Source organism: Seriola aureovittata, chromosome 5 (genome assembly GCF_021018895.1).
Source record: "Seriola aureovittata isolate HTS-2021-v1 ecotype China chromosome 5, ASM2101889v1, whole genome shotgun sequence".
In the NCBI taxonomy this organism is placed as follows: domain Eukaryota; kingdom Metazoa; phylum Chordata; class Actinopteri; order Carangiformes; family Carangidae; genus Seriola; species Seriola aureovittata.
The window spans coordinates 571,885-598,979 of record NC_079368.1 but is presented as its reverse complement, the minus strand read 5'-3'; the positions used below and the strand labels follow the sequence as shown (position 1 = coordinate 598,979).

The 27,095-nt window shown below is 42.5% G+C and overlaps 1 protein-coding gene across 1 annotated transcript; it reads right to left on the bottom strand.

Moving 5' to 3' along the window:
* Positions 1-4,142: 4,142 nt before the first annotated feature.
* On the bottom strand, positions 4,143-26,401 carry nr6a1a (nuclear receptor subfamily 6, group A, member 1a). Its single transcript, XM_056377119.1, has 9 exons — positions 26,277-26,401; positions 16,384-16,614; positions 15,117-15,172; positions 14,009-14,169; positions 13,136-13,366; positions 11,976-12,230; positions 10,835-10,956; positions 10,586-10,738; positions 4,143-9,148 (listed from the first exon to the last, which is right to left on the bottom strand). The coding sequence occupies exons 1-9, from the start codon at positions 26,290-26,292 to the stop codon at positions 9,018-9,020; spliced, it is 1,356 nt and encodes a 451-aa protein (XP_056233094.1). The 5' UTR covers positions 26,293-26,401; the 3' UTR covers positions 4,143-9,017.
* Between the last annotated feature and the right edge of the window lie 694 nt (positions 26,402-27,095).

Genomic DNA, 27,095 nt, shown 5'->3' with positions numbered 1-27,095 from the left:
ATTAAAAAGAAAGAGTCAGAGACAGATGGTGAATGGACAAGTGAATCTCTCCTCTGCCAAACAAAAAACAAAAAGTGAGTTTCCTCTGCTCTCAGTTCAGTCCTGTATGTTTAATGTTATTAAAAAATAAAAAGTGCTCTGAGGAGACTTTATTTACCCTCCATTTTGTTACAGGCTCAGATGGGCAGACAACATTTTTGAGATTTTCAAGTGGGTCATCAGTTGGAAAAGGTTTGGAACCACTGGTTTGGTGCTTTGGTAAATACAGTAAATCTTATAAAATGTCTCTAATTAAAGGAGCTTTAACTTAGCTCTACTTAGTGGTAGAGACTGTCTGCCCCTAAAAACCGAACCCATAGATCATCTGTGTTGCAGCTTATGAAAACTATAGTTAAGTTTTATTGGGAGACGACCTCCAGTTGCTGTTTCCCATTTCCCATGAGCCATTCCACAACTTTAAAGGGGCTATTTGTACATTTTGCTATTGCTACATAGCTAACATTAGCATGTTTTGCTTTTATTTCTATCACATGCAATGTAAGATGGAGAACCATCTTGGACAATACCAACCACCCTCTCCACAACATTCTGGCAGGACAGAGAAGCAGCTACAGCTGCAGCAAACGTCTCATCTCACTGAGCTGCAGAACAGAGAGGTTCAGGAGATCCTTTGTTTCCGCTGCCATCAGGCTATACAACACCTCAATCTAATTATTATTGTTTATTTATTATCAACTGTTATTATTATTATTATTATTATTATTATTGTTATTATTATTATTATTATTATCAACAATGAGCTAATGGACACATGAATTTCCCCTAGGGGATAAATAAAGTATCTATCTATCTATCTATCTATCTATCTATCTATCTATCTATCTATCTATCTATCTATCTATCTATCTATCTATCTTCTTTTGTTCTATTGAAGTTAGCATGCTAACCAGCTAGCCGCCACCCAGTTGGCCTGTCTTGTCACTTCACCAAACTGAGTCTGTGTAGCATCCAGGCTGTTCTGGAGATGTGGTGCTGCTCTTGTATTGTAAACATAAACCATGGCTGAAACTCTCAGTAAGTAAACAGCTGCCAATGCTAACATTAGCGATGTAGCAATAGAAAAACTTACAAATAGCTCCGGTAACCAGGACAACAAATGTCCTGTTACCTTAACAAAGTACACAAAGTTCACTCAAACCGTGATCTTACCCACCACCAGTCCAAGTAGTTTTTTGTTTTTAGTTTTTGCCTCAATCTGACCAAACTGTGACAGCTCCATAACTTGTACTACATGTTTATTATTGCAACCATTTGGGGGAGGGGGGGGGGGGTCATTTAGGATGGAGATTAGCAGCAATAACATAGTTAGCATTAGCTGTATTGAGCAGATCAGTGTGACATGAATGTATGTTGATGTGTAGGTGTGTATCTGTTTAGGTGTGTATGTTTCTAGGTTTGTAGGTGTGTATGTGTGTATGTGCCACTCAGGCAGATCAGCTGACATGGTGACTTTAATGACTTCATGTTCCCACACTTTAAAGCTGTGGACATCCTTGAACACAGTCGGTTTTCAAAGGAATTCTTTTGTCCCGACTGCATCACCACACAGCTGACAACAGGAGTCACTGTGATTAATCAGCTTTGGCACATCACATGCGCCGCTGTCTGTTCATGATGGTGGACTGACATGAACTGAACCCACTGACTTCTGCAGGGAAATAATAATACAACAATAATGACACTGACTGTGGAAAACAGAAGAAAGGCTCATAGTATAGGACATAGGCAATCAGTAGTTAACCTACTAACACATGGTAACATGGTAAACACTATGGTCCTTCAAATTAAGAGAGATGATCATTTTTCTTCTTCTCCTTCTTCTTCTTCTTCTTCTCCTTCTCATTATTATTATTATTATTATTATTATTATTATTATTATTATTATAGGTTTTCAGTTCCGTTTGATTTTCTTAGGTGGACCTTGAGTCAAGGTTGTTTTGTCACACCAGACTTTTAGAAGATTAGTGATAATAATTAGCTAATTAATACCTGATGGTCAATGTTGGACTGTGGTATCATTTAGTATCACAAATGTGACTCCTGCTAACTCCAAAACCTGGCTAATTAATTTGGTTAAGTAGTAGTGAACAAAAGTAGGAAAAACTCCATTTTGGGGGTAAAATTTATTCTGGACAGAAGGTTGAAGAGAGCAAAGAGAAATGAAACCAGTGTAACGTGACGTACTCTGACTTACACTTTATTCACACCACAGTTAATCCATGACTGTGATCAAAACCGTGGTCCCACTGTGAGTTTGCAGTCCAGGCCAGGAGTGTTGTGTGTTTTATCGGAGAGAAAGAGGAAGTTGGACTCGTGGTGCAGATGGTCAGTATGTGAAGGGCAGTGCTTCACTCTGCGCCAAGGTGAGAGCACAAACACCAACAAATAAACACCTTCACACTCATCCCACACACTGTCTGTTCTCCTGTGAGATGCTTATCTCCCAGCAGATAGTCAGGTCCTGCACTCTTATATAATCATGTACCCAGCCCCCCCACCCCCCTACTACCCACAGCCCTTCAGCAGTGTTGTTGTGCCCAGGGGGATCCGTAGCCTTGACTGGTTCTGATCTGATCAGGGCCTTTTTTTGAGGGGGAGGGAGGGTGTGTGTGTGTGTGTGTGTGTGTGTGTGTGTGGTGTGGGGGGTGTTAGGACAGCCTGTCAAAAGCCACTCAGTCAACCTTGAGGCGATAAAGCGATGACTGCTCCGTTCTCGTGATGCAATCAGCAGCCGCTGACAACCATCACTCACTGACAAGATAATCTGTGTGTGTGTGTGTGTGTGTGTGTGTGTGTGTGTGTGTGTTTGGTTGATTGGGTGTTTAGGCTGAGCTGTCCATCTGTGGACTCCTCTACCTCCTAATCCAACCCGTCTCCTTGAAACCACATGTGACTAATTTAAATAGTTTTCCAGGTTGTTATGGTGACAAACATTAACACTGCTGATCATGATCAGAGGTGATATGTCTCTGCACTAATGAAGCACTACATTTATGGTCAGCTCCAGCATTGCACCCAGTCCACCGTGGTGGATGGTGGCTGCTTCACCCACTGTACAATCTTTCTGTATGGTGGCCCTGAGAGCTCAATCCACTGTAACTGAAGAAAACACATGCAAACAGACAAAACACAAACAACTTTAGAAAACAACTTCATCAGTTTGACACATGAGCTGCAAATACTCACAACACAGCTGTTTCCAGGGGACACTAAAAAGTGATGGACCTGGCTGGGACACAGTTGTGACTTTTGAAGTTAAAAGCATTAAACAACAAGCGTGCGCATGGACACATCCATGCAAGTTTGTACCAGTCAGGTCCATCGCTTTTTTTAAAGTTATGTCTTGCCTTAATTCTGAGAGAGAGAGAGAGAGAGAGAGAGAGAGAGAGAGAGAGAAAGAGGGGTGCAGCAAAGGGCCAAAGGTTGGACTCGACCACTGGGGTGCCCCTCTTTTTAGTGTCCCCCTGGAAACACTTCCTGTTGTGCTGTGAGTATTTGCAGCTCATGTGTTGTGTTTGTCTTTTTTCTGTTCTCATGTGTTTTATTCAGTTGCAGTGTTTTGAGCTACAGGGCCACCATAGTTCTGGTCTGTCCATCATGGTGGACGGTCGCTGCTTCATTATCTTTCTGGGCTGCTTATGAATAATTGTGGTAAATAACTGTATTTAGAATTTAATTACTACATCAAACAGTCAGTTTTAAACTATGACAACAGCTGTATTAAACACAAGCAATATTTCTAATTATGTCTGTATTGTGTGTGTTTTATGAAACAACAGGACTGACCGATCCAAATTAAAAATGCTTGACTTGCAGTAAATGAGAGGATCGTGTTTAAAAGAGCAGAAACACTTTTTTGTGTTTATTTTAATGATATTATCTGAGTGTGAAAAACACAGTGGTGTGTTCTGGGCAGCAGGTCAGGGACGAGTACATCCAAACTCCATTCCATGCAGCTTTCAGCTCTATACCCTCTGCCTTGTTATCGCTCAATGAGCTCACTATCACTCACTGAATAGACCATCATCACATCAGTTATGATCACTGTGTATAAAAGTCAGAAAAAAGTAGGACAGTCTGTGTACACTTGCATAATGTTCACATTTATTTGGTTTCAAGTCCTAACACATTCTAAACATGCTTTTAACACGTAATGGATCACATTCTTCACAGGTAGTTAAAGTAACAAGAGCAGACAAGAGATTTCTGAAGAGAAAAACATGAAGGCGTTTCCATTGTCTGATCACAGATGATGACAGTGTGTAAAATCTATTTCTTCCCTGAGGTATGTTGACATTCTTTTTCTCTTCTCATCTTGTGCTCCTGTACAACAGGCTTCTCACAGTGTAACAGCACCAGGGTTGGACTCATGTCTGTTCACCTGTACTGGGGCTTAGAGAGTGCCTCCTGCAGGAGAGGGATCGTGGTTCCTCCTGGTTATAGTGACATCTTCTGGAAAGGTAAGCAAGGAAAGGAAAGCAGTCTGATGACCAACCCGTGAAATATATCCCAAGTTTAAAACTATGTTTTGTTTATTAAAAATCTGAACATGCAGTTAGTATGATAGGCCAGTCATTCTGCCAGTAGTTCTGCAGGATCTAGTTGAGGTTTAAAGTGATGAACTGGTTGAACTGTTGATGTGTATCCTCAGATCTCTGCGAGCTAAATGCATCATACGTGAGAGGAATGACGTTGGTATCAGTTAAATGAGGCAGTTTCTATTCAAAACCCAAATGAGTCCAACCCCCGGTGATAACACTGCACTGAGTGTGTCTGTGGTCTCATGCCACAGCGTCAGGGTCACAACAGCAAGTGAAAGCAGGAGAAGTCAGTCCGACCACAGCTACATTCTCTGATTGATAATCGATCACGAGCAGCATCGACAGATATGATAGCAGTCTGATGTCACCGCTACACGTCACCTTGAACCATCTCAACAACAACAGAAAAAACACACACAGTCGTATCATGATGTGGTGAATACGGCGTACAAAACAAACAGCCATTCACAAGATAACAGACGGACTTCACAAAGGTCAGCACAGGAAAATAAAGCACTGCAGTAAGAGCGCGTCACATGAATGCTTCTTCAGTTCGCTGACACCGTCATACAGAGGTACAGAGGAATATGAGGCAACATGTTCACGCATTAAAGAAAAGAGGAGGGAAACATGTATCAGCACTTGTTTCTAAAGCTGAGAGGTCACTGAGTGAAATAAGAGACACAAAATAACAGAACATTGGTGCAATGAAACCAATAAATAAGACAAAAAAATCACCTATTTGAAAGTAACATGATGACAAATAAAGAGGTAGTTTCAGTACAGAAATTGCAAATGACATCCCTTGTCTGCAAAAAATACAAATACAGAAAATAAAAAAAAGAACACTTTTTTCAGTACGTGTGTCAAAATATGCCCGTTACGAAGTCAGAGCAGTGGCAGTAAGGTAGCTATGGTGAGGTTTTTAAAAATATATAATAATGATCAGTGTATGCTGCTGTGACATTAAAGAAAAAATCCCACTTCAGATCCTCTTCCACCGTCAGATCTCAGCCGTCTGTGATGTTCAGTGCATTCCTGGAGTTACTCTGAGATATTTGTTGTTGGCCACCCTGAACCTCAGCAGTATCCTACACTGCCCAGACTGTCTGTGTACAGAGAGGCTGCCCTGCTGAACATCAGCGCTACATATCAGCTCTAGAAAAAAGAAGCTGACATTTTTATTTCATATATTTGACATCTCTATCATTAAACTCCAGTGTAGTGGTTTCTTAGCGGATTATTTAAAGGGGATTTTTCCTTTAACATGATTCATCACATCACTCAGATCTGTGTTACATAGAAGCATCTATCCCTGAGAACGTGTGGATTAAAGGGTCACATCACCAACATTACACAAACACATTTTCTCACTCGCTCTACAGCCCTGCAGATACTTTCCGTTTTATTTGCTCAGATTATTGAAAAAAAATTTCAAACAAAAAGAAAATCAACAAAAACCTTTGAGAAACAACATCCTTGATACTCGCTGAACACACTGATGACAGATGGAATTTAGTTTGTCATTGAACTACTTTCTGGCAAAGACATAGTCCCTAAGAAATCTATGTCCATTTTATCGAGGTGAAAACGGAAATCTCAAAACTTCAAACCAAAACTGTCTTCATGGCGACATAACCACCGGAGGTGAGCGAGAAAACATTTTCCTGTAATTTAGATGAAAAGACTCTTTAACCTCAGAAGCCTGTGTGATAGATGATGTACATTTGAGTATATTGAGAGAGAAGACGTTCTCCACGCAGCTGACTCAGCTGCTCTCAGAACACTGCTGGTAGAAAATGAGTGTAGTTTCATTAAAGTCTGGAACCAACAATGGCTCCGAAACATCACATTTGCATTGTAAAATGTCTCAAAGAAAAATACATGAAAGACGTCAGTATTGTCCATATAAAACGTGGCTGACATTGCCTGAGTAATAGTTTTTTTTCATAAACCACTGTGGACAAGGAATGAGTTGTTAATAATCACATCCAAAAAAAAAAAAAGTCAAGAATTCATTCAAAATTTTAGAAAATGAGGGGCTGTCTTCAAAAAAACAACAAAAACCCAAAAGATTCACAATAACTACAAAGGTACATGAAAATGTATAAAAATCAAATGAAAAGAGACTAACTGAAACATGTGAAAGAGGAACACTGCATTGGACTGGTGGTGGTGTTAAGGCTGCCCACAGAGAGGTGGATAGAAACATCCATCCATCATCAATGCCAAGAGAAAAATCCACACTGCATGTCTCACCTTCAAACTACATCCACTTTCACTGAATTGGGGTGGGGGTGGGGGGGTGGAATAAAGTGGAAAAGGAAAACACTTTTTTCTACAGAGGACCTACAATGTCCTGGAACCTACGTCTACTAATACTACAAGTACATCAGCATGGTCACTGAGGAACTCCTGAATGCAAAACATTTAATACTCACTTTACCCTGTTTAGATCCAGGTCGGCAGGGACCTGAGAGAGAGGAACACACTGGGTGGGCAGTGGCCGAGGTCAAGGGTCAAGGTCTCTGAACCTCACCATTGTGTGCAAAAAAGAGAGTCGTTGCGAGGACTGCATTTTGTCTGCATTTCAAAATTGTTCATACGTAATGAAACGGCAAAAAACCTGAAGGATCCACAAAGACGCTTCAAGCTGTTTGAAATGATCATCTCATATTTCAAAAATAAAGACCATTTTCTATGGCTTCTTTTAAACAATGTGCATATCTGTCACAGAGGGTACAAAAGCCAGAGGTCAGTCACCTAAATTCTCTAAACCCAGGCTGAATCCACAGAGACATGGTCCAGATGGATCACACTGAATCCACTTGTGTCCAGGTTAAAGTGATAATCCGTTTGTTTATGTCTGAGCCAACATTACCCACTGAACCTGAACCAGGTCTTGGGTCCACACTTTGTAGTGCCCCTTAAATCGGGGTCAGGTCGGACTTAAAACTGCCACTGGTCTTTGGTCTGTGCAAAATTTTGATTGGACCTGAAGAGACCTGAACACAGTCTAAGTTCCTGTAAAAGTGGAACATTTGAACAGACCAGCTGGTTTGAGCTAACAGAAGCTAACAGAAGCTAACAGAAGCTAACAGAAGCTAGCGCTCTACGCCAGCTTCATATGAACCGGAGGTAATGAACACTGACTGTAAACCACTATTTATGACCTGGGTTCAGATCAGGATCCGTTCCACTTTGGTTCTCCTGGGTCAATGATACGTTCACTGACCCATAAAAGTCTCTTAATCAGAATTAGGTTTCATGATTTTTGGTTTGTTCTGAATGAACTAAAGAAGTCGACTTTATACCGAGCACTACCTTAACCAAACATCAGTATTGTGGACCTTAAACTCAGGTGATGTATTGATGAGAACTTGAAGAGAAGTTCCCGTCCCTGAAGGCAGCAGAGCCCAAAAGACGTCTGGCAAGAAGTGGCGGCAAAAGCAAAGACTGGGAATCACGTCAGCTCAATGCTAATGTGTGTGCATAAGAATGTGCGCATGTTTAGCAGCATTTAGAATGAAATCCAGCAACATACTCATCTGTCCAGCAGAGGGTCCCCCCCCCCACACACAGATTGATTCATTTCTTATCCTGATCCTTCATTGATAAGAAATCATTTTTTTGTGAAGCTATCAGCTCCCTACCCATCAATGGGTGTTTGAAAAAAGCATTGCATAACACTTTGGTCAAAAAAGGAAAACAATAAAACTAAAAACAGCAAACCAGGGTCCTCTTCTTCCCCTGCCATAAAGCCTCACATCCCCAGTCTATGATTGTAAAAAAAATACCCGTATGCTCCTTTTTCAATGAAGATCCAACACCTGTCACCTAAGCTCATGGAATGTGTTAAATTGACAAGACCACCTCCCTTTAGCAGGATGTCTGAGAGTCCATGCAGATAAAATACTAACTTTGCATTTTCAGTGTAACACAACACTGTTTCTTATCTTTGATTTATTCAGCTCCTTTCTGAACATTCAGTCTCTGATTGAGGTGCCGAAGCATCCACAGGGATTTGGTTTTAGACTGGGCCACTCTTCATTTAACAGCACAAAGGTACCTGAAAATACATAACATCATAACATCTTCCTGAGGTAGTCTCACAACACTCATCACGTGTCTTTCCGCCCCCGTCTGAATAAAATAAACTCTTTTAAAGTCTAGCTCTAACAATGGCAACACTGACACATTGAGCAAACTGGATACACACTTGTAAACTCCAAAGACCAATGCATCTACGAGCATTTGTTTTGTACAGAAGCATGTGCACAGTGTAAATCAGCATACATTCAGCTCTGTCATGTAATAAATATATAAAGGAAAAAAGTTACAAAAAACAAACTAGCTGCTTGTCACATTCACAAGAGGGGAGACCAATCCCTCAACTCGGGGGGTCGAGGGTGGGGTCTAGTTTCCGGCGGAGGTGGTCACGCAGGGCAACGGGCCGGTCCTGTAGCTGGCCAGGCTAGATTTGCAGGAGTGCAAGACTGCTTTGAACAGGAGGGGGAGCTGCTCCAGAGGGACATTCACCAGCTTCCCTGGAAACCAAAACAACCACTTTAGTTGAGCAATTAGCTTAGCTTAGCTTAGCGTGCTTCACATTGGCATGCTGTGAATTTGTGAAGTAATTTGATAATGGATGAGAGTCAAATAATGAAATAATTGCTGGTGCCCAAAGAATATACCACAAAAGAGTCATGTCATTTTCACCACTCTTTTTAAAACAAAGACTTTTCATTCACTCATTAGTTTCAATCGTTTCTACTTTCAACCAGCATGGGGACAGATGAACCCTTTGAGCTGCAGGAGGGTTTTCAGTATGACACATCAGTGCAGGAAGTGCCAAGTGTCCGTGACAGGAACTTAACACGGATCAAAAAACAGCAACGTTGAAGCAGCTGGGATTAACTGAGTTACAACAGTTTCTATTGTAAGAGAAGCTGAGAGCCAGAAACACTGTGGAAATGTACAATATTGCGAATTTATCAAGACAACTGATACAAACAGAGGATGTTTGCCAAAGTGATAAAAAGTTAAAGAAAGAAGAACAGTTACAGTGACTGGTGCTTAACAGTGTTTTGGGGTGACAGCACTGTCCAAGCAAAAACAGACAGTACCTACAGAAATAGGTCAATTTATGAAGACAGGTGTAAACACAAAGGCAGGAGCAGATGGTTTATTATCTGGATAGAGAGTTCTTTTATAGTATCAGGTGTAAACAGGGTGTTTCAAATGAAGGTGTAGGCCTCATGAATAGAAACCCTCTAGATGATAAGGTGGAAGGAGACGAAGGCAGCCGTGTTCATCATAACAAAGAACAGAGAGGCTTAAAGGTTCTGTCTGTGAGTTTCCTCTGCTGCTGAACCTGGTTTCTGGTCAGAATCAGGTGGTGGAAGAGCTTCAGCCATTGTTGTCTTTATAACACAAGAGCTCATAATACTTCCTCAGAGCAGCTACGTCTTCAGGACAGTGAGTCGCTCTCAGAAAGTGACTAGACGGGCTGGTGCTACCTGGTTAGCATGCTAACTTCGGGAGACGGGCCGGGGCTACCTGGTTAGCATGCTAACTTCGGGAGACGGGCCGGGGCTATCTGGTTAGCATGCTAACTTCGGGAGACGGGCTGGGGCTATCTGGTTAGCATGCTAACTTCGGGAGACGGGCCGGGGCTACCTGGTTAGCATGCTAACTTCGGGAGACGGGCCGGGGCTATCTGGTTAGCATGCTAACTTCAGGAGAAGAAAAGATGTGATAGAGACAAAAGTTAACATTGGTGTTTGTCTCCATCTCTGGAGACAGATGTTGGTGAGTAAAGGAATGAAGTTTGATTCTGAACTAACAACAATTCTTCTAGACTGGTCTGTAAAAAGCTGCTAATGCTAATGCTAGCTACGTAGGAATAGCAAAAACACATAGCTCTTTTAAATGCAGCATAAAACACAGCGACCTGTGTTCTCGACGGAACTTGGAGGCCTTACCTGCGATGCAGCGGATCTCCGGTAGACACATCAGGATCTCAGGGAAGCGTTTGGGCTGGTGGGGGTACTTGTACTCAGTGTAGTCCTGACACACATACCAGTAGCGCTTGTTCAGCTGCTCAAGCTGGGAGGTGTTGGACAGGCCTCTGATATCTGCAGTGATGTGAATGGAAGGGAGAGAGTCATGTGGGGGACACATGGGGGGTCAGGAAAGCTTGGATCCAGTATCATTAGAGCTTGTGCTGTTACCTTGATTGAGGAAGTTGATGGCTTTCATACAGGCGTACTCCTCATTACTGATCTTCAACTGGTGGAACTTGCGGAACAGATATATCAACCTCTCCATGACTTCCATCCCGTCCTCGCTGAAGCTGAGGGGTCACACACAGGCTGGGGTTAGGGTTAGCAGCATTTTAAAGATAAAACTGAGTTTAAGTTTTACTGAGATGAAGTCGAGCAGCGCGTCAAAAGAATGTAAAATCCCCTTAACACTATTATCTTCTGTGCTTCAGTGAACAGGCAGAAATGAGGGAGGATCAACTAAACGTCTTCCTGATCCCACAGCTTTGTAAAAGAAACTTTAAACTCCACTCATCGAGCCTCAGTTCCCTGTGTTTCTGGCTCCCACGACTCTAATCTCACTCTGTAAATCACACATTCACTCCTAAACTAGAGGCAAATTGAACGAAGCAGCACAACAACACCGTATATTAAGAGAATGTGGGTTATGAGGTCAGATAATTTTGCTCTGATTTACACAGAACAGAAAGCCCCCGACTCGCTCTACCTGACGTGGGACATGTGTGTATTTCACAGGTGAGGCGGTGCTAGCCACAGCTCTGTCCTGGGGAGTCCTCCCATTCACGGACCACTTCACTGGCCCTCAGCCAACAACAACACACTCAGAGTCAAACCCTCTGACATACTGAACTCACACAGAAGAACGTCTCGGACAATGTCTCGCCTGCAGAGAATCTTTCATTCCTGATATGAAATGTCTAATTGGCAAAACTCCTGCAGGATTCCTGACGAGATTTATGAATTTACTCCTTAGGTATCAAATGACAAGACATTGATCCTCAATAGTATCAAACCAATTCAGTCTGTCTTTAAAGTATCGAAGTTTGATTCCCAGCCGGGAACACACTGCAGCTCTGTCTCTCTATATAGAGTTTACAGACTAATCCAATGTTGGATTTCTCTTTATTATTATTCAATTGATTTATTTTTGACAGAAAATGTCTCTAAAATGTCTTTGTCTCCACATGCAGCTGCTACAATTGTTAAAAAATATATTCATATTTTTTCATGTCTGTATCATATTCAGATTCAGGCTAGAAATGTTGCTGCCATGTCACTGTCTGTCACTGTCTGACCCTCCTCCACTCACCCCTGCAGCTCGTCGTCAGACGGTGTGTACTTGGCGGTGACGTCGGCCAGGTCTCCGAATATCTGGGCACTGTAGATGGTGAGGCAGGAGAGCAGGATGAGCTCCTGCCAGGTGGAGCTGAGCAGGCAGGTGTAGTCTTCTATGGAGAGCTCGCAGAAGAACGGCAGCTTCTTGATCCAGGAGATCTGACGGAATAGAAGCTCGTCTGCCAGGCGACACAGCAGAGCAAACAGCTCCACCTGTGTCACTTTGTACCTGAGAAGCACACAACAGCACGGGATCAGAGACAGCTGTGTTATATGTGTCAAACAGATGGGGGGAAGTTTGATTGATGCTAAAATGACCCCCCACCCATCGCTACGTAACTTCACATTGTTAAATTATAATTGTTACGCAATATAATAATATATATCATATTATTATAATATAACATGTTTAGAATTATTATATTAAATAACACATACTATTCTGTCATAACACCACCACACTATTATCATATTATTCTACACTACTTTATATTATATTACATTTTATACCATCATATTAGCATTTTTTTGTAGTAAGATTTATTTATTTACTTTATTTATTAGGATATCATAAATCAAATCAATATCCACTATAGTTTCCTTTTTACGCTCTCACAAAAGACAGATACAAACGACTACATCACATAGAAACCTTGAAAAATACACACACACACACATATATATATATATATCATAGACACATACCATACACATATATTCTTTTCATTAGTACATCTCTAAAACTGTTTATTGTTTTTGCTGTCATCTACAGCATACATCTTCTGTCAATTATATATAAAATTGTAAACTATCCTTAGGGTTGGACCGTCTATCTATCCACCAGTTTGTAATGGTGGATTGTTCCACTAGGTGGCTCCTGTCTGTTCCCTGGTTCTGTCACACTGTCATTAATGAACGCTACGCACGCACGTACATACGCACGTACGCACGCACGCACGCACACACGCACGCACGCACAGCTGGTTAAAACACTGAGCATTTAGAAGCTTCTGTGTGACTGAAATAAACTGACCAGACAAACTCTCATCAGCCAGTTTATAGTTAAAGACCTTTAGTAACATGACCATCAACCCAGAACCATATACACTGTGTATGTGTGTGAAATGTTCTTACCCATCTTCTATGAGCATGGGTGTGGCCAGGGGTGCCAGGTCCTCGGCAGCCACCAGCTGCAGCACCAGTGGGTGGGACTGTGGGTAGAGGCTGCGGGGCTGGGGAGCCAGCAGGCCGGACTGGGCAGCGTAGCTGAAGAGGTGAGGCAGGAGCTGGTAGTGTGTGGACATGGAGGTGTTGATGTACTGGTCCCTGAGGGCCGCCGTGTAGCCGTTCATTTCCACAGAGCGACTGGACAAACACACAGAGGCCAAAGGTCACACAATTCTCTTTTTTTGTCTATATATCAAAGGAGCAGACTGAGATTTTCACTCTGCTTCCTGTGGTTGTGCTATGCTAGGCAAAACACATCCCAGCTTTATGACCATTAACCTTTATCTAGGACACTTTTTCATCAACAGTTTCTGCAATTTTCTGTCTTAGAAACTTGTAGACTAAACTTTTCAGCTGGTGTTGAAGCTGCATACCAGAGCTGAGCTGCTCAGGCTTTCTGTTGTTGTTCATTTCTGCTCAGATTTAATTTGATAAAACAAGTATTCCTCTGGATAGATAAACCTCATATTTATACAAAAAGAGACTCAAATAAATACCGTCATGCGAGTATCTAGACAATATTTGTCCTTGATGAGTTCAGATAGACAATGCACTGGTCTCCATAGCGCGAGCAGCAGATAGTGCTGCACGTTCTTTGTTTTTGCTATCATCACAGATGCGAGGAGCTGCATATTCAGCCATTCTGAGGCTGATGAATGCCGTAATTTAAGTCTGGGTGAGACAGGAAGGAGGTGTTAGACTGTCAGGGCCAGCTCATTATCTCCGTGATGGGCCCGGTGCCGGCACTGTGCGGCTGAGTGGATGAGATGAACGACTCACTTGGATGACAGAGTGGAGGCAGGAGATGGCTGGTTGCCCTCCGAGGCTCCGTTGCTGGGAGAGCTGTGGTCACTGTCGCCGTTGTTGCCCCAGGTGTGCTCTGGGGCGTCTTCCTTGAACTCCTGCCCCGACATGATCCGCTCTATCTCCTCCTCTGTGATCTACAACAAACACAGATAGAGGTTAGCTTTTTATTTTGGAGCTTAGAGCACATCGTGATGTGACCAGCCGCTCTGTGTGTATGTGTGTGTGTGTGTGTGTGTGTGTCTCAGTTCAATTGATCAGCATTGACGAGCTCTGAGCTGCTTCTCAATAAAATGTTGAGGAGCAAGGACACAGTCACACAATGAAGCAGGGAGCTGCAGAGAAAGAAAGGAGGCAAAAAGGTGTGTGTGTGTGTGTGTGTGTGTGTTGACTGACTGCTACACACACACACCTAAAACAATAGCATCCTTGCAGGTCCATGCAGGGAGAAAGCACCAACAAAAGCCGTTTTGAAAAGCATTAGCGAGCAAGAAAATGTGGTGTCTTGTATCTGTGGCTCGGGTCAATTCACTTTCATTTCCATCAATTCAGCACGTACACCGCAGCAGCAATTCATTCCATATTAATGACAGAGAGGTCCTCCTTTCATTAGGGTTTAGAAATAAAGCCGTCTTTTAATGGAAGCAGGCGTTTCTGTGTCTGTGTTTTTTTGACTTGCTGAATGGAGCTGGAATGAATTGACCACATCCCTCCCATGAATAGTGGCTCAGTGGTACTTAGCCTTGTGTCACCCATTCTCCTGACCATTTGCTCTCTCACCAGTGTTCAGAATGAAGCCGGCGATGAATAGGGAATAATCAGCACTACGTGGTTATACTGATGATATAACAAGGTCAGGACTCACTCTCATTACAACCTTCGTGAGTACACCTACATCATTAGCATTACAGCACTCCAGCTCTGTGTTATTTAAGTAAATGGTTTGTGCAGTAAATGCATTCAGGGTAAGTGAGCTAAGTCTGAGCCTGAGCCACAATAATACATGTGTGAGCAGGGAGGAGGTCAGAGAGTGTCACCAAAACAACATTTCTGCTGATAATTGAACGTGAAGTCAGTGATTTACCTGAACAGGCCCGATGCTTTTGTTCCTGCCTCCTGGCATACCGTCCTCCCTGATCGCTGCAAGACAAAGACACAATTCAGCTACGGACAAAACATGAACCATGACACTGTGACAGCTCTGCCCAGTGGCTGCAGCTCATCAGACTTCCTCTGTTTCCATATGCTGATTTCTACATGTTTCTCTCTGTTCTCTGGGACTCGTCTGTTAAAAACAGACTAAATCTATTTCATCCATTCCATTGAATACTTGGAGAGTAAATCATAGAAAATGAGGCCTTCAGGGTGGGAGGGCCTGAAAGGTCAGTTCATGGTTTTGTCCACTGGGGGGCAGCGTATACATATAACACAAAGACTCTGACAAAGGACAAAGACTGATTTGGTAGAACTAGTGTGTTTCAGCCACAGCTGTAAAGGTAGAGCACATCTGGAGGTGAGAGAAAATTTAAATAAATGTATTTAACCTGGTGAAGAATCACAAGCTCAGGGTCCAGGTGACAGGAGAGGGATCAGTTTGGGCTTGTTTCAGGTTTTTAAATATAGTTTTTGATTTAGTACAGGTTTAGTTTTAGAGGCTGAATGATGTAAATAAACAGTCTGATGTCTTTTTAGTCATTTTTCAAACCCATGCTCAACTGATTGTTAGAGATCAGCTGAGACATTTTTAATTATGATTTTAAGAAAAAGAGATATTAATGGCATGAATACAAATGTTCAGTGATTTAAATATACAGTACATTCAGATATGTGCTCACAATAATCAATATTTTTTAAAATATGCATTAGGATGCACAACCAGGTAGACAATAAGATGAAGATTTAAACACTCCTAACTGCAGGTTAGGAAAGAGTTTAAGTAAAACAACCCTTCACCTCAGTCAGACTTCTTATTATAATGTTTGAATTGGCCTGTTAGTATCAGTGTGTCCAGTTTCAGTCTGTTCTGTAAATTATTCTGCACAAATGGGTGTGATATGTGATCAAATTTAAAACCAGCTGTGGACAAACTTCACTCTAGCCTGAAACAAGGCAGCGGCCACAAAAAGAAAAGTCTGATCAGGATCTACAAGACTGAACTCCAGCTGGAATGATTATTTGATTAAATGAATAATTGGGAATATTATCAGATTACTGTTTTCATAATTGGTTAATCTTTTAAGTTACAAGCAAAAAATCCACATAGAGAAAACACATAAAAACCATAATGCAGATTGTCGACAGTGCGTTTATGTGTGGTTATACTGAAACCTGAACACCTGTCCATACTTTACCTTTGCGGTTCATCCCCATCTGCAGACACTTCAGCAGGCGACAGTACTGGCAGCGGTTGCGCTGCTTGCGCGACATCTCGCAGTTCTTGTCGCGGCTGCAGCGGTACACGCGCTTGTTGCAGATGCTGCGCTTGAAGAAGCCCTTGCAGCCCTCGCAGGAGATGATGCCATAGTGCAGGCCTGTGGCGCGATCTCCACAGATGAGGCAAGTTCGCTGGTCAGCTGGATCATCTGCAGAGGCAAAAACAGGAGAGAGGAGGGGGGAGGATTTAGAACTGTTTCCATCATACTTCTTTGCACTAATTCATCCACACCGTGAAAAAAAAATAGTGGGTGCCAAAACCTTGCTGAAGGCACAAGTTTTTAAGTGAGATCATGGGGGGGTGGTTGGGGCTTAAGTGCTAACCAGGCGCTGGCTAATCCAGAGGATCCTTAAGATCCAACTCTCATTTTGTTAAAGTGGAGGTGTAGCAGGCATTAGGATGGAGAGTGGAGACGTCTGGTATGTTTTATTCAGAAGCAGAAACCTGATATGACACAAGTGATTTGTTTACAACCTCTCTCTCCTCTCAACAACACTGACATCACATAAAGACGTTCTCTAGTTGGACACAGAGACATATCACTGTGTCGGAAATCTGCTCTCTCAATTTCAGTAGCTTAATCAGTATCTTCTTGTACCTTCTACTTCCACACCAGTCTATCTCTGCACGGATGTTTAACCTACACCTTTTTTGCTGATCACTCCAAAATGTGAAAAGTTGTTAAGACAGGAATAAGTGAGGGCAGTAATTTGGAACACATGTGAGGAGGGGGCTCGCGGCACAGGAAGTTGTGTGGAACAGGATGTCCTGAACAAAGCATATTAAGAATAGCAGTAGCAGTTGGTTGAGTGCTGACCATGACAGATGGAAACATTAAGAGGAGAAGAAAAGAAGAAAATGGGCCAAAGTCTTAGAAAGTGATACACAGTGAGACGTGGACGTATGGGAGAATGTAGAGCTGTGACAGACTTGGGAGAGGATCAAAGAGAGATGGATCCTGCTCAGGACCTTCCCTCTGAAGCTGTTTAACTGAAGTTGCTCTCAAACTGTAAATACAGCAATCTGAGAGGAGCGACTGAAAATCTGTTCTTAATCCTCCTTCTACCTCCAGGCCACATAATGCACAGAATCAAACTCATGAGGAAGCTGATAATTAAGTCAGTGTATATTCACACTTATTCTCTGCAATGATGGTCTGAAGCTTTATGACACGTACGCACACACACACGCACAAACACACAAACACACAAACACACACACACACCTCCTGCTAACAGCTGGTGAGGAAGAAGATGGGATGGAGTCCATGGTTACAGCAGCAGCTCGGCTCAGACCGGCTGCAGCAGGAATGTGGTCTCCTGCTGTTCTGTATCAAGGCTCCACTGGAATCAAACATCAGGACCATATGATCATGATGATGACCTTAACACTGGCCTCCTATAACACTGTCATTCACATATAATATTCCTTATTAAAACCTGGCACCGACATTACCCACAATGCAACTTGACCATCAACAATTCACTCAGGGGTAGTTAAAGCAGCACTGCAGTGACACAACCATGGGACTCATGTTTTGCACTTCTAATTGTGTCCACCATGTGGAGCTAGAAAACAGGCACCACACATGCTTCATGTTGCTGCACATCAAGTGTAAATCAAATGATGATTGTCTCCCTTCATATCAACATGCAGATGTCTTCAGTGTGGGACTGTCATCAAACATGTGAAGTTTGGGGCAGATTGAAGTTTCCACAATGAAGCATGGGGGTGTTCTGCATTTTCTGAACAAGTTTGGGGCAGATAGGACGAATTATACTAGAGTTACAACACAGTAACACAGTGGTCTAACAACCCCTTTTCAATTTCAACATCTGCCCTTTGTTACTTTAGCTGAGCTAGCTGCAGCAGCTCTTACTACACAGCTTGTGTACTGTCATAGAACCATAAAGTAAATTTGAGCTGTTGATGTTGGAGCTACAGTCTGAGGTGATCACCATGACACCAGCAGCTTCCAACTGTGAAGCACAACCAGAGGATGGAGGAGACACAGTAGGTCTGAGGCTGTGGTCCAGCAGGTTAATGCTGCCTGCTGAGCCTCAGATTTACCTGCACATCTGATTAATGTAAGACTCCTGAGGACTGCAGCACACTGCTCCACACAGGCACCATCTTTACCCTCCTATGGATTCTGTGGTTGGAAAATCAGTAATGGAGGCAGATGAGCAGCAGTGAGGTGATCTCTGCTTTGTTTACTGACATACTATTTTTATGTCATACAGGCCGTCTTATATAAAAACAGTTATTTTCAATAGTGATCAATCTGTTGAATATATTTTAGATTAAAGTTTCCCAGAATCAAAGGTATTAACCTGACATTGACAGATCATGTTCACCAAATTTGGTGAGATTCTGTCCAGGAGGTTTCAGGTACATGTTTTTGGTATTTGTGGCGCCCCCTATGGATCGGGATCAAAAGGCTTTAGTAGACCGATTACCAAACATGGTCTGAAGATATTTACCAACACTTATGATGACTGGACAAATTGTTACCGAGTTACGGCCAATTTACTGCTAAACCCCGCCCCTTGTGATATCTACTGGTCAATATCTTGATACAGCTGTTAATGAACTTGGTCAACTGATGAATTACAGACAGTTCAGTTCCAATCAGACCTGGAGGAGATGTCAAAAATGTTTTTCAAAAAATTCTAAATGGCTGACTTTTAAGGTCCAAGAGGCTTTTTTGTAGAGAACATTGAGCTGGACCAGTGTAACAAATTTAATTCAGCTCTTCACCTCAACATAACATACGACATCCTTTTTGAGAAATGATTTAAAGACGTCACTGACTCCTCGTCAGTGAGTCTTGAAACCGTTACAGAGTGAGGACGAAGCAGCTGCAGTCTCACACAGGTGTTAGTGTTTTCCCTCTTGGGAATTGAAGAAACCTGATACTGTGACCCCCCATCACCCATCATTGATTAAAAGGTGTCATGTTTTGACAATAGATAGGCCATAGTAACATAATCTTTAATATTCAAATGAGAAGGCTTAAGCCTTTGTGTGTGTGTGTGTGTGTGTGTGTGTGTGTGTGTGTGTGTGTGTGTGTGTGTGTGTCATTTAAAGGGACAGCTCATCAGAGCCATGTGACTGAGCTGAGAGCTAAGCCTCCCGAGAGAAAGGGGGTGGGGTGGGGTGTGTGGGGGGTTCATAGCAGCCTGCAGGGTTCATGTACTAAAGGTAATTAGAAGGAGGTGGGAGACCACATCGCATAAAGCCTCTCCCAGATAATGAATGGTGAATAGAGGACTTCTTAAGTCCAGTGACAGATTACCATTATAAATGCTGTGAGCTTTAAGTTTGCTGCCTGCAGGAGACTGTAGAGGCGGCCATAATGTACGTGTCACACAGCTAGCCCCCCCCCCCCGCCTGAGATGAGTGTTTAACTGTTGTGGTGATTCATTCTCCACAGGATGGAGGTTAAGTCGTCTTCTTTACACATTTGATTCAAGGCAGAACGGAGGCACCTTCACTTGGCCTCAGCCGAGGTTGCCCCAGAGATGGGCCGACGTCCACACTGCTCGAGAGAAATATTATAATCTTTTTGAGGATGCAGTGTGACCTGAATGCATCATAAAGATAATAAACACAGTTAGAAGACTATATATATATATATATATATGTATGTATAGTTTAATATATATAGTTTATATAGGCAACTATTGATTGATCAATAATTCGCTCTGACTGTATATTAAAGGTTATACTTGTTTTTTATTGGACCTGAATTGTTTTATAGCAGTGTTTTTTTGTTTTTTTTAATGTTGCACTATTGTGCAGTGAGTTTGTCTGAGTAAAGTGATTTTCAGCTGCTAAGCTTCAGAGCAAAGCAGAGCGACACCTCCGTGAAGCCTGAGAAGAAAGACCCAACAAACTTTTCTGCTTGTACTCATCCTCCTCCTCCTCACACAGCAGACATGCAGCTACAGCTAAACTCCACTCTGATGTTACTGTAAATAACGACAGCACACACCCTCACCTCCTCAGACAACCATTTGTCAGACCATGTGCTCATTGAGAGAAGACATTAAAACCATATATTTCATTGCCCCCCTCCCCCCCTGTGAAAAGCCCAACTTCCTTCCATGAGTCAAAAACACAATGGCTATTAGCTGCCTCCACTTGGGCTTATTTGCCAAATCTCTCACCCTGTCTTTCAAGTGCATGGCCACCATATAAACAGGCTGATTCACACGTTCACACACTTGATCTCAGCGTGTCACGTCCTATGACTCCTCCCCCTCCTCCTGCAGATGACAGTTAAATATTCATGACATTTACAGAAAGGTTTCACTGTAAAACTTCAGTCTGCAGCACGTCTGACCTGCAGCCTGAGGCCGTCTGGAATCAAACACTCACATCGTGTACAACACTCAAGGAAAAAATGAATACATTTTTTCACTTTACCAAGTGGATAAGAGATGTTTCTCTACAGTAACACAGCAGAAGTGGAGGGGATTTCATTTCTGCTACTCACAGAAGAAAAAGTCACTGAACCCTTTGAATGACCTGCTTTTGGTCATAAAAGGAGTGACCCCTTGGGTTTAACAGCTGCTCGAACCTCCTCCTTCCACCAATAACCTCAAACCAGCTCTTCCAGCAGACCTGATGCTCCTCCTCCCTGCTCCACCTGTGGGTGTCTGCAGAGACCTGTTTACACCACACACACAGCTGATGTTCCTGAGCATGATGCGTGTCTTTGTTGTGAGGCCTGGTTCACATCAGCTGATATTTCTCTAAATGTTTGAGTGTTGTTTGGAAGTCAAAGTGTCTCTAAACCTCCAGTCTGGTTTCACTGACTGACTCTAGGTCTGATACCCCTGACTCCAGTTAGCTTCTGTTCACACACTTTTTCAGCTCCACTGTGAATGTGTGAATGATGTTTTCAGTGTAGACACATCAAAAAGATGGTGTGGTTGTTGATTGTAAGTTATATGAAGATTTCATCATATTTGAAGACAGATATATACATAAATGGAAGGTTAAGAGCTCACCGATAACACCAGTCTTACTCTGGAAGACCCACAGAACACCTTGTAAACAGTTTTCAAAGGGACTACCTCATTAGACAGTAGTTCAATTGAAAAAGCTCTGATTATCTGAACTAACTGGGACATTGTTTCTGGACATGCTGCTGTGCTGAGTGGCGATAAGAGGTCTAACCAAAAAAAAAAAAAAACCCAAAACATCCGAATGGTCAAATACGACTGTAGGTGAGCAAGAAACATGTTGTTGACCCTTTACAAACAACTGTAGCCTATGGGTGCTCTGTGTAAAATGAATAATCAGTCAGGAATGTATTTGGCGGCCTACTTGGTGCTGAGACACTTAGTTCAGAGGTTACTGAAGCAAAGGTCGAGACCAACTGAGGATCAGCAGGATCCTCCTCTGGAAACAGTCTTGTGAAGACTGACCAGTGAAAAAAGCCCTACGGGTCTGTACAAGCAGTTCATTTAGTTAAGTGACACCTAGTGGCTGTAGTGAATGTGACAAGAGACGATGACGTAGTCCAACAGACAAAGTGTTAGAGAGGAGGTCAACAACATGAGACCCGTGTTCACTTCCTGTTTCAAACTTCTGATGTTGTGATGATGATGTTCATGATGTTCACCGTCATGGGGGAATGAAAACAGCTGCATGATGTCATTTGTGGCTCTGGAGCTTCAAATAACCCTGATGATGTCACACCTGATGATGTCATCAGGGCTATGTGAGCTGCATTAATACAGCATTACTAACTACTGCTGTTGCATTATGGGAAATGAGGATTTCAGCCTCGCCTTTTAAATCTACCAACTTTATAAAAATGCTAAGCTAAATTGCCTAAGTTCCCTTTCAGTGTGTTTAATATTTTATTACTGTAAAATGATTATTGAGTCTGTGAGTATCACTGATTTAAACTTTTCAAACTTAGATCATTGATAAATTGAATTAATTATATAATTGCGTCAAACATGCTGCAAATATGGTTAATTTATTATTTACTGAAAGGCTGTTTTTTAAGAAGTTGTGACAGTGAATCCCTCCACACTAAGAGCAGTGCTTCATTTTTATCTCCACCCTCTTTCTCTCTCTAGCCTGGGTAAGGGAACCCCCGATGCTCAATCACACACACACACACACACACACACACACCCACCCCCGAGGACCCATTAAAGGCTGCATTGTTTCCCAGGGGTCAGCCTGGGTTTCATTCCAAACTTTAACGCAAACCAGGAAATGCAAGTGGAGCATTTAAAGCCCCAGTCAATGGCAAAGACAAACAGCGCTCTTATTTCCCATTGCATCCAACATGTCCCGGTCAGTGTTCACTGCAAGCTGACTGACTGGGGGAGGTGTGCATGTTTCATCCCTCACACGGATCATATGAATGAGAGTGAGATGATTTTTGAGAATGAAATCAGCTGATGTGACTCCTTCATGCACCCCCCCCAAACGGCTTCATGCTGAGAACAGAGATGTATCACGGCCAAATCTCCCCATTGTCCCCAGCCGCCACACACAAAGGCTGATGTATAGTGTAAAGCGGCTCTTTGAGTGGCTGACAGAGCAACAAGGCGTGCCGCTGAAGGGTTTCTCTTCAGGTTTTGTCTTGGGCTTTCCATCACAATCATGCCCAGCTGAGACAGGGAGCGGGGGATGGAGGAATGTGCTGTACTTTTCCACTGCTAGTACCCCTCCCCCCTCCCCTCCTTATCTCCTCCTCTCCTCTGAAACTTATCTATCCTACCTGGGGATGGAGCATTTTCCCCCCTTCACTATGACTGGTATGTACGAGGCATTCCAAGACCCTCTGGGACTCTGCAGATCCAACATTCCAAGCAGCCCACACTGTGATGCTAATCTCTGAAGTTATGTGCATGCAATTGTGGATTGGGCTCATCCAGGACACAAAGGTAACCTGTTGACATTGGTGTCTTGATAATATACACCCCGGCTTAGAGGCTAAACCATTAGCATTGAATAATACCACACCAAAGACAAGCTATGCATTAAATGTTATGCTAATGCCATGTGACGCTGCTTTGTTAAATCACATGGGGAAAGGCCTCGACTGCAGGAGTCTTCCTAACTGTCTCAGAACGTATTTTATCGATTCAATTCAAATTCAAAATTCTTACATTTATACATCTGGACTGATGTCAATGTGCTTTTAACTACTGATCTATCCTTAATATGAGCTGCTGAATTAATAAGTATCATTAGAAATTTTATATACCAGCACCAACAACTTTTTTCATTAGCTTAGCTGTGACACATAAAACGTGTTTTTCATTTAACAAACAGAAACCTAACTTATAAATGTTCTTTGAACACGAACAGTCGTCTCAATGAAACTGTTTATGCTTGACATTTTTTATTTAAATTAAAAACAATCTGATTAAAGAATAAGTAAATCTAATCAGTGGCACATTTATGTCAATACCATGAAGGATTAAAGTTCAATACTCAGCTTTTATTATTACGCTAACATTTTTCTCTTATGCAAATCCAAATGTCACCATTTTTTAAATCACTGTTTGTTGTTTTCTCCACAGAAAAAAACTGTTAAGAAAGCTACAAAATCACTGGGATCAATTGGTATTAAACTACTTTCATATGAGGTGTTGAATGACTGAAGTAGTTAGCTTTACAGCTCTGGATTCAAAATATTTTAGTCAATTTATTCAAAAATAGAAAGAATAAAATATGCTCATTAATGACTTTTCTACTTTGACTAAAGTTTGCATGTTGTGTTGTGTAATCTGTTTCCGCTAACTGTGTAAGATGACATCACTATTTAACCTCTGCTTAAAAATACAGTCAGCTGACACTGATATGAACCAGGTAGTGAGTTTTACAGTTTGTGCTCTCTGATACAGATTCATACAAAAGTGATGTTAATGAATGTTGAGCCTCCCTATTATTAGCATGGAGGGGGGCAAGGGGTGGGGGTGGGGGTGTGGGGGGTCCTCCTACAGAGCCAGCAGCTCAAACTCCCACTGAAATAAGTCATGAATAAAAGACCAAAATACAGTGAATGAAAACTGTGGAGCTTGTTTTGTCTCAGATGTTCTTATCAACATCTGCTTCTTTAAAAATGAGCGTAAAGACAAAAAGTACATTTGCAATGCATCAGATAAGTTCAGCCCTGTGTGTGTGTGTGTGTGTGTGTGTGTGTGTGTGTGTGTGTGTGTGTATATGTTTGTGCTGGGGGGAAGGGTGCAGGGGCAGTTGAAATAACACACCCCTGAAAGACAAAGATCTGCAACATGATGGACTTGATGGTTTGGTTTGACAAGGCTGGCCAGGGAGATGGATATGTTTCAGTCAAATTAGAAAAAAGCATGCATGCGTGGAATGAGCAGCTTCTCTCATTGGCTATTTATAGACAGGCATTACAGAGTCGCAGGAGTCCCTGACCTCCCCCTCTCTTACTATTGATCATCACACAGCTTCTGCCCCTACATCTAAATCCAAATAAACAACCTCTCACACTCCCTCTGTTCACCTCTTTGTGCTTATCCTCAGCACAGATACATGAACAGAGTTTTTCTAAAACCCAGAGCTATACCAGAGCTGAGGCTTCACACAATGTGTTGATTTATAGGAGCAGAAGAGAGGAGCTGGAGCACAACCAACATGGCTGCTGGCTGCGGGATTAACATGAGGGGGGAGGGGACCAATACAGTATCATGGTTCCTCCACATGCTACACCAAAGTCCTTGAAGGAAAATAAAGGAAGGACACAACAAACTAACAGAAATAATTTCACTTTAAACGGCCAATTAACAAGTTAGCTCAAAACTGATGTGAATGAGCGATCAATAAACACAGAGATAATCACTGATCAGAGAACACACAACAGTGATGAGTAGCTCAAACACACACACACACACACACACACACACAAACACACAAGGTGTGGACCATATCTGAAGAGCCGCAGAATCACATTCCAGAGTCCTGCAATACAAGGGGGGGGGAGGAAGGAGGGAGGGAGGGGGTGGCTTGGTGGGTTACTTGATGGGTGGGTGAGTGCTTACAGTGTGATGTGGTGTGAAAACTGCCAAAATAAGGTTATTTTATTCCAGCACTGAAGATTATTCATGCAGCCAAATGATGTAGCAAAAGAACGAGGCGCTAAAAGCAATTTGTGGAGAGATTCATCCACTGAGTTCAAGGAAAGACTGACCACGTATGAAAGAGTCAAACTACACCTCCATTCAAAAACAGGATGGAGAGAACAGCAAGACAGAGCCACAGAGAGAGAATTAACAACATGTCAAAGATAGATTCTCCGTCATATGAACACTAACCCACAGCCACACAACACAGATCAATGTGCAGCTCACCAGCGCTCTGAAATATGTGACGACTCAGACAAAAACAAAGCACTTGGAGGCAACACAGAGGATGCAGTGAAAAGCTGGAATATTTATCACCAAGCCTCAGAGTAAAGTTTAATTCCATCAAATGTAGCATCAGTTCCATCAGGCTGCAGAGAGCTGCCTGTATCTGGAGCTAGTCAAGCTTTTTTCAATATATCACCATTTTCCATCAACAGTCATTTGAAGGCAGAATAATGAGCTGCTTCCTTCTGCTCAGACTGGCTGATATGAAGCTGTTTGACGTATTAACAGCAAACTAATCAACAACAAAGAAACAGAAATCAGCTTCATCAATCAAACTCACAGAGAATAACACATTCTCAGCTTCATCACATACAACTCTCCTCTGTCTCCCATACATGATCATGTTGAGTTAAAGTACAGCTCAGTAACAGAAAGCTGCAGCCTTCCTTACCTTCCCATGTATCCATCTCATGCTTCTCCCAGTCTGCCTTGACCCCATTCAAGCTGGACCCAGCTAATGAAAAGCCACTGGGCCTGGTTGTCTCATGACTCTTTTCTTTCTCTCTCCCAGCAACCTCTTTCCTCGACAGCCTGCCCCTCTCTGACCACAGGCAGAGCCCAGCCTCACCACTGGTCACTTTACTGCCTGGTCACATGACCACAGAGTTCAAGCCCCGGGGTCACAGCTTGGCTTGAGGTCTAATGACAGCCAGGGGTTATCTGAGTGGAACTGATAGTCCTATTTTCGCTGCCGTTCAACAATACTAATCCCCCCTGCCCTCACCAGAATTAGCATCCCCTCCCCTCCACCATGCCTGTGGCACTTCTGAGAGGACTAAAGTGCATGTCCAAGCATAAATACAGGTTCAAGCTGACAAAACACACAGACATTAACAAATTGAAGCACTTAGTGCAGCAGGGAAGAGGGTTGAAGGTAGTTTCACTGGCTGGTTACAAACTGAGCACAGAGGACAGTCGGGGGGCACAGGTGGCTCCTCCTATACATTCATCCAAATGTGAATAATGCTATACCTGCATATGCTGCGGCTGTCAAACATCGACGCTAAATCCCGCCAACCATCAGCTGATGTAACATCAAAGGTTTTTGTTTCACTTATAATTATATAATATCTCTGTTCTTTGATCTTATCACCACACTGATGTTTCATGGTGACAAGAATATAAAGAGTAGAGATTTGTTTTACTTGTTTCAGAAGATGATGATCAATCATTTAACAGTCAACAGGAAGTGAACTAAACTGTGTCCATG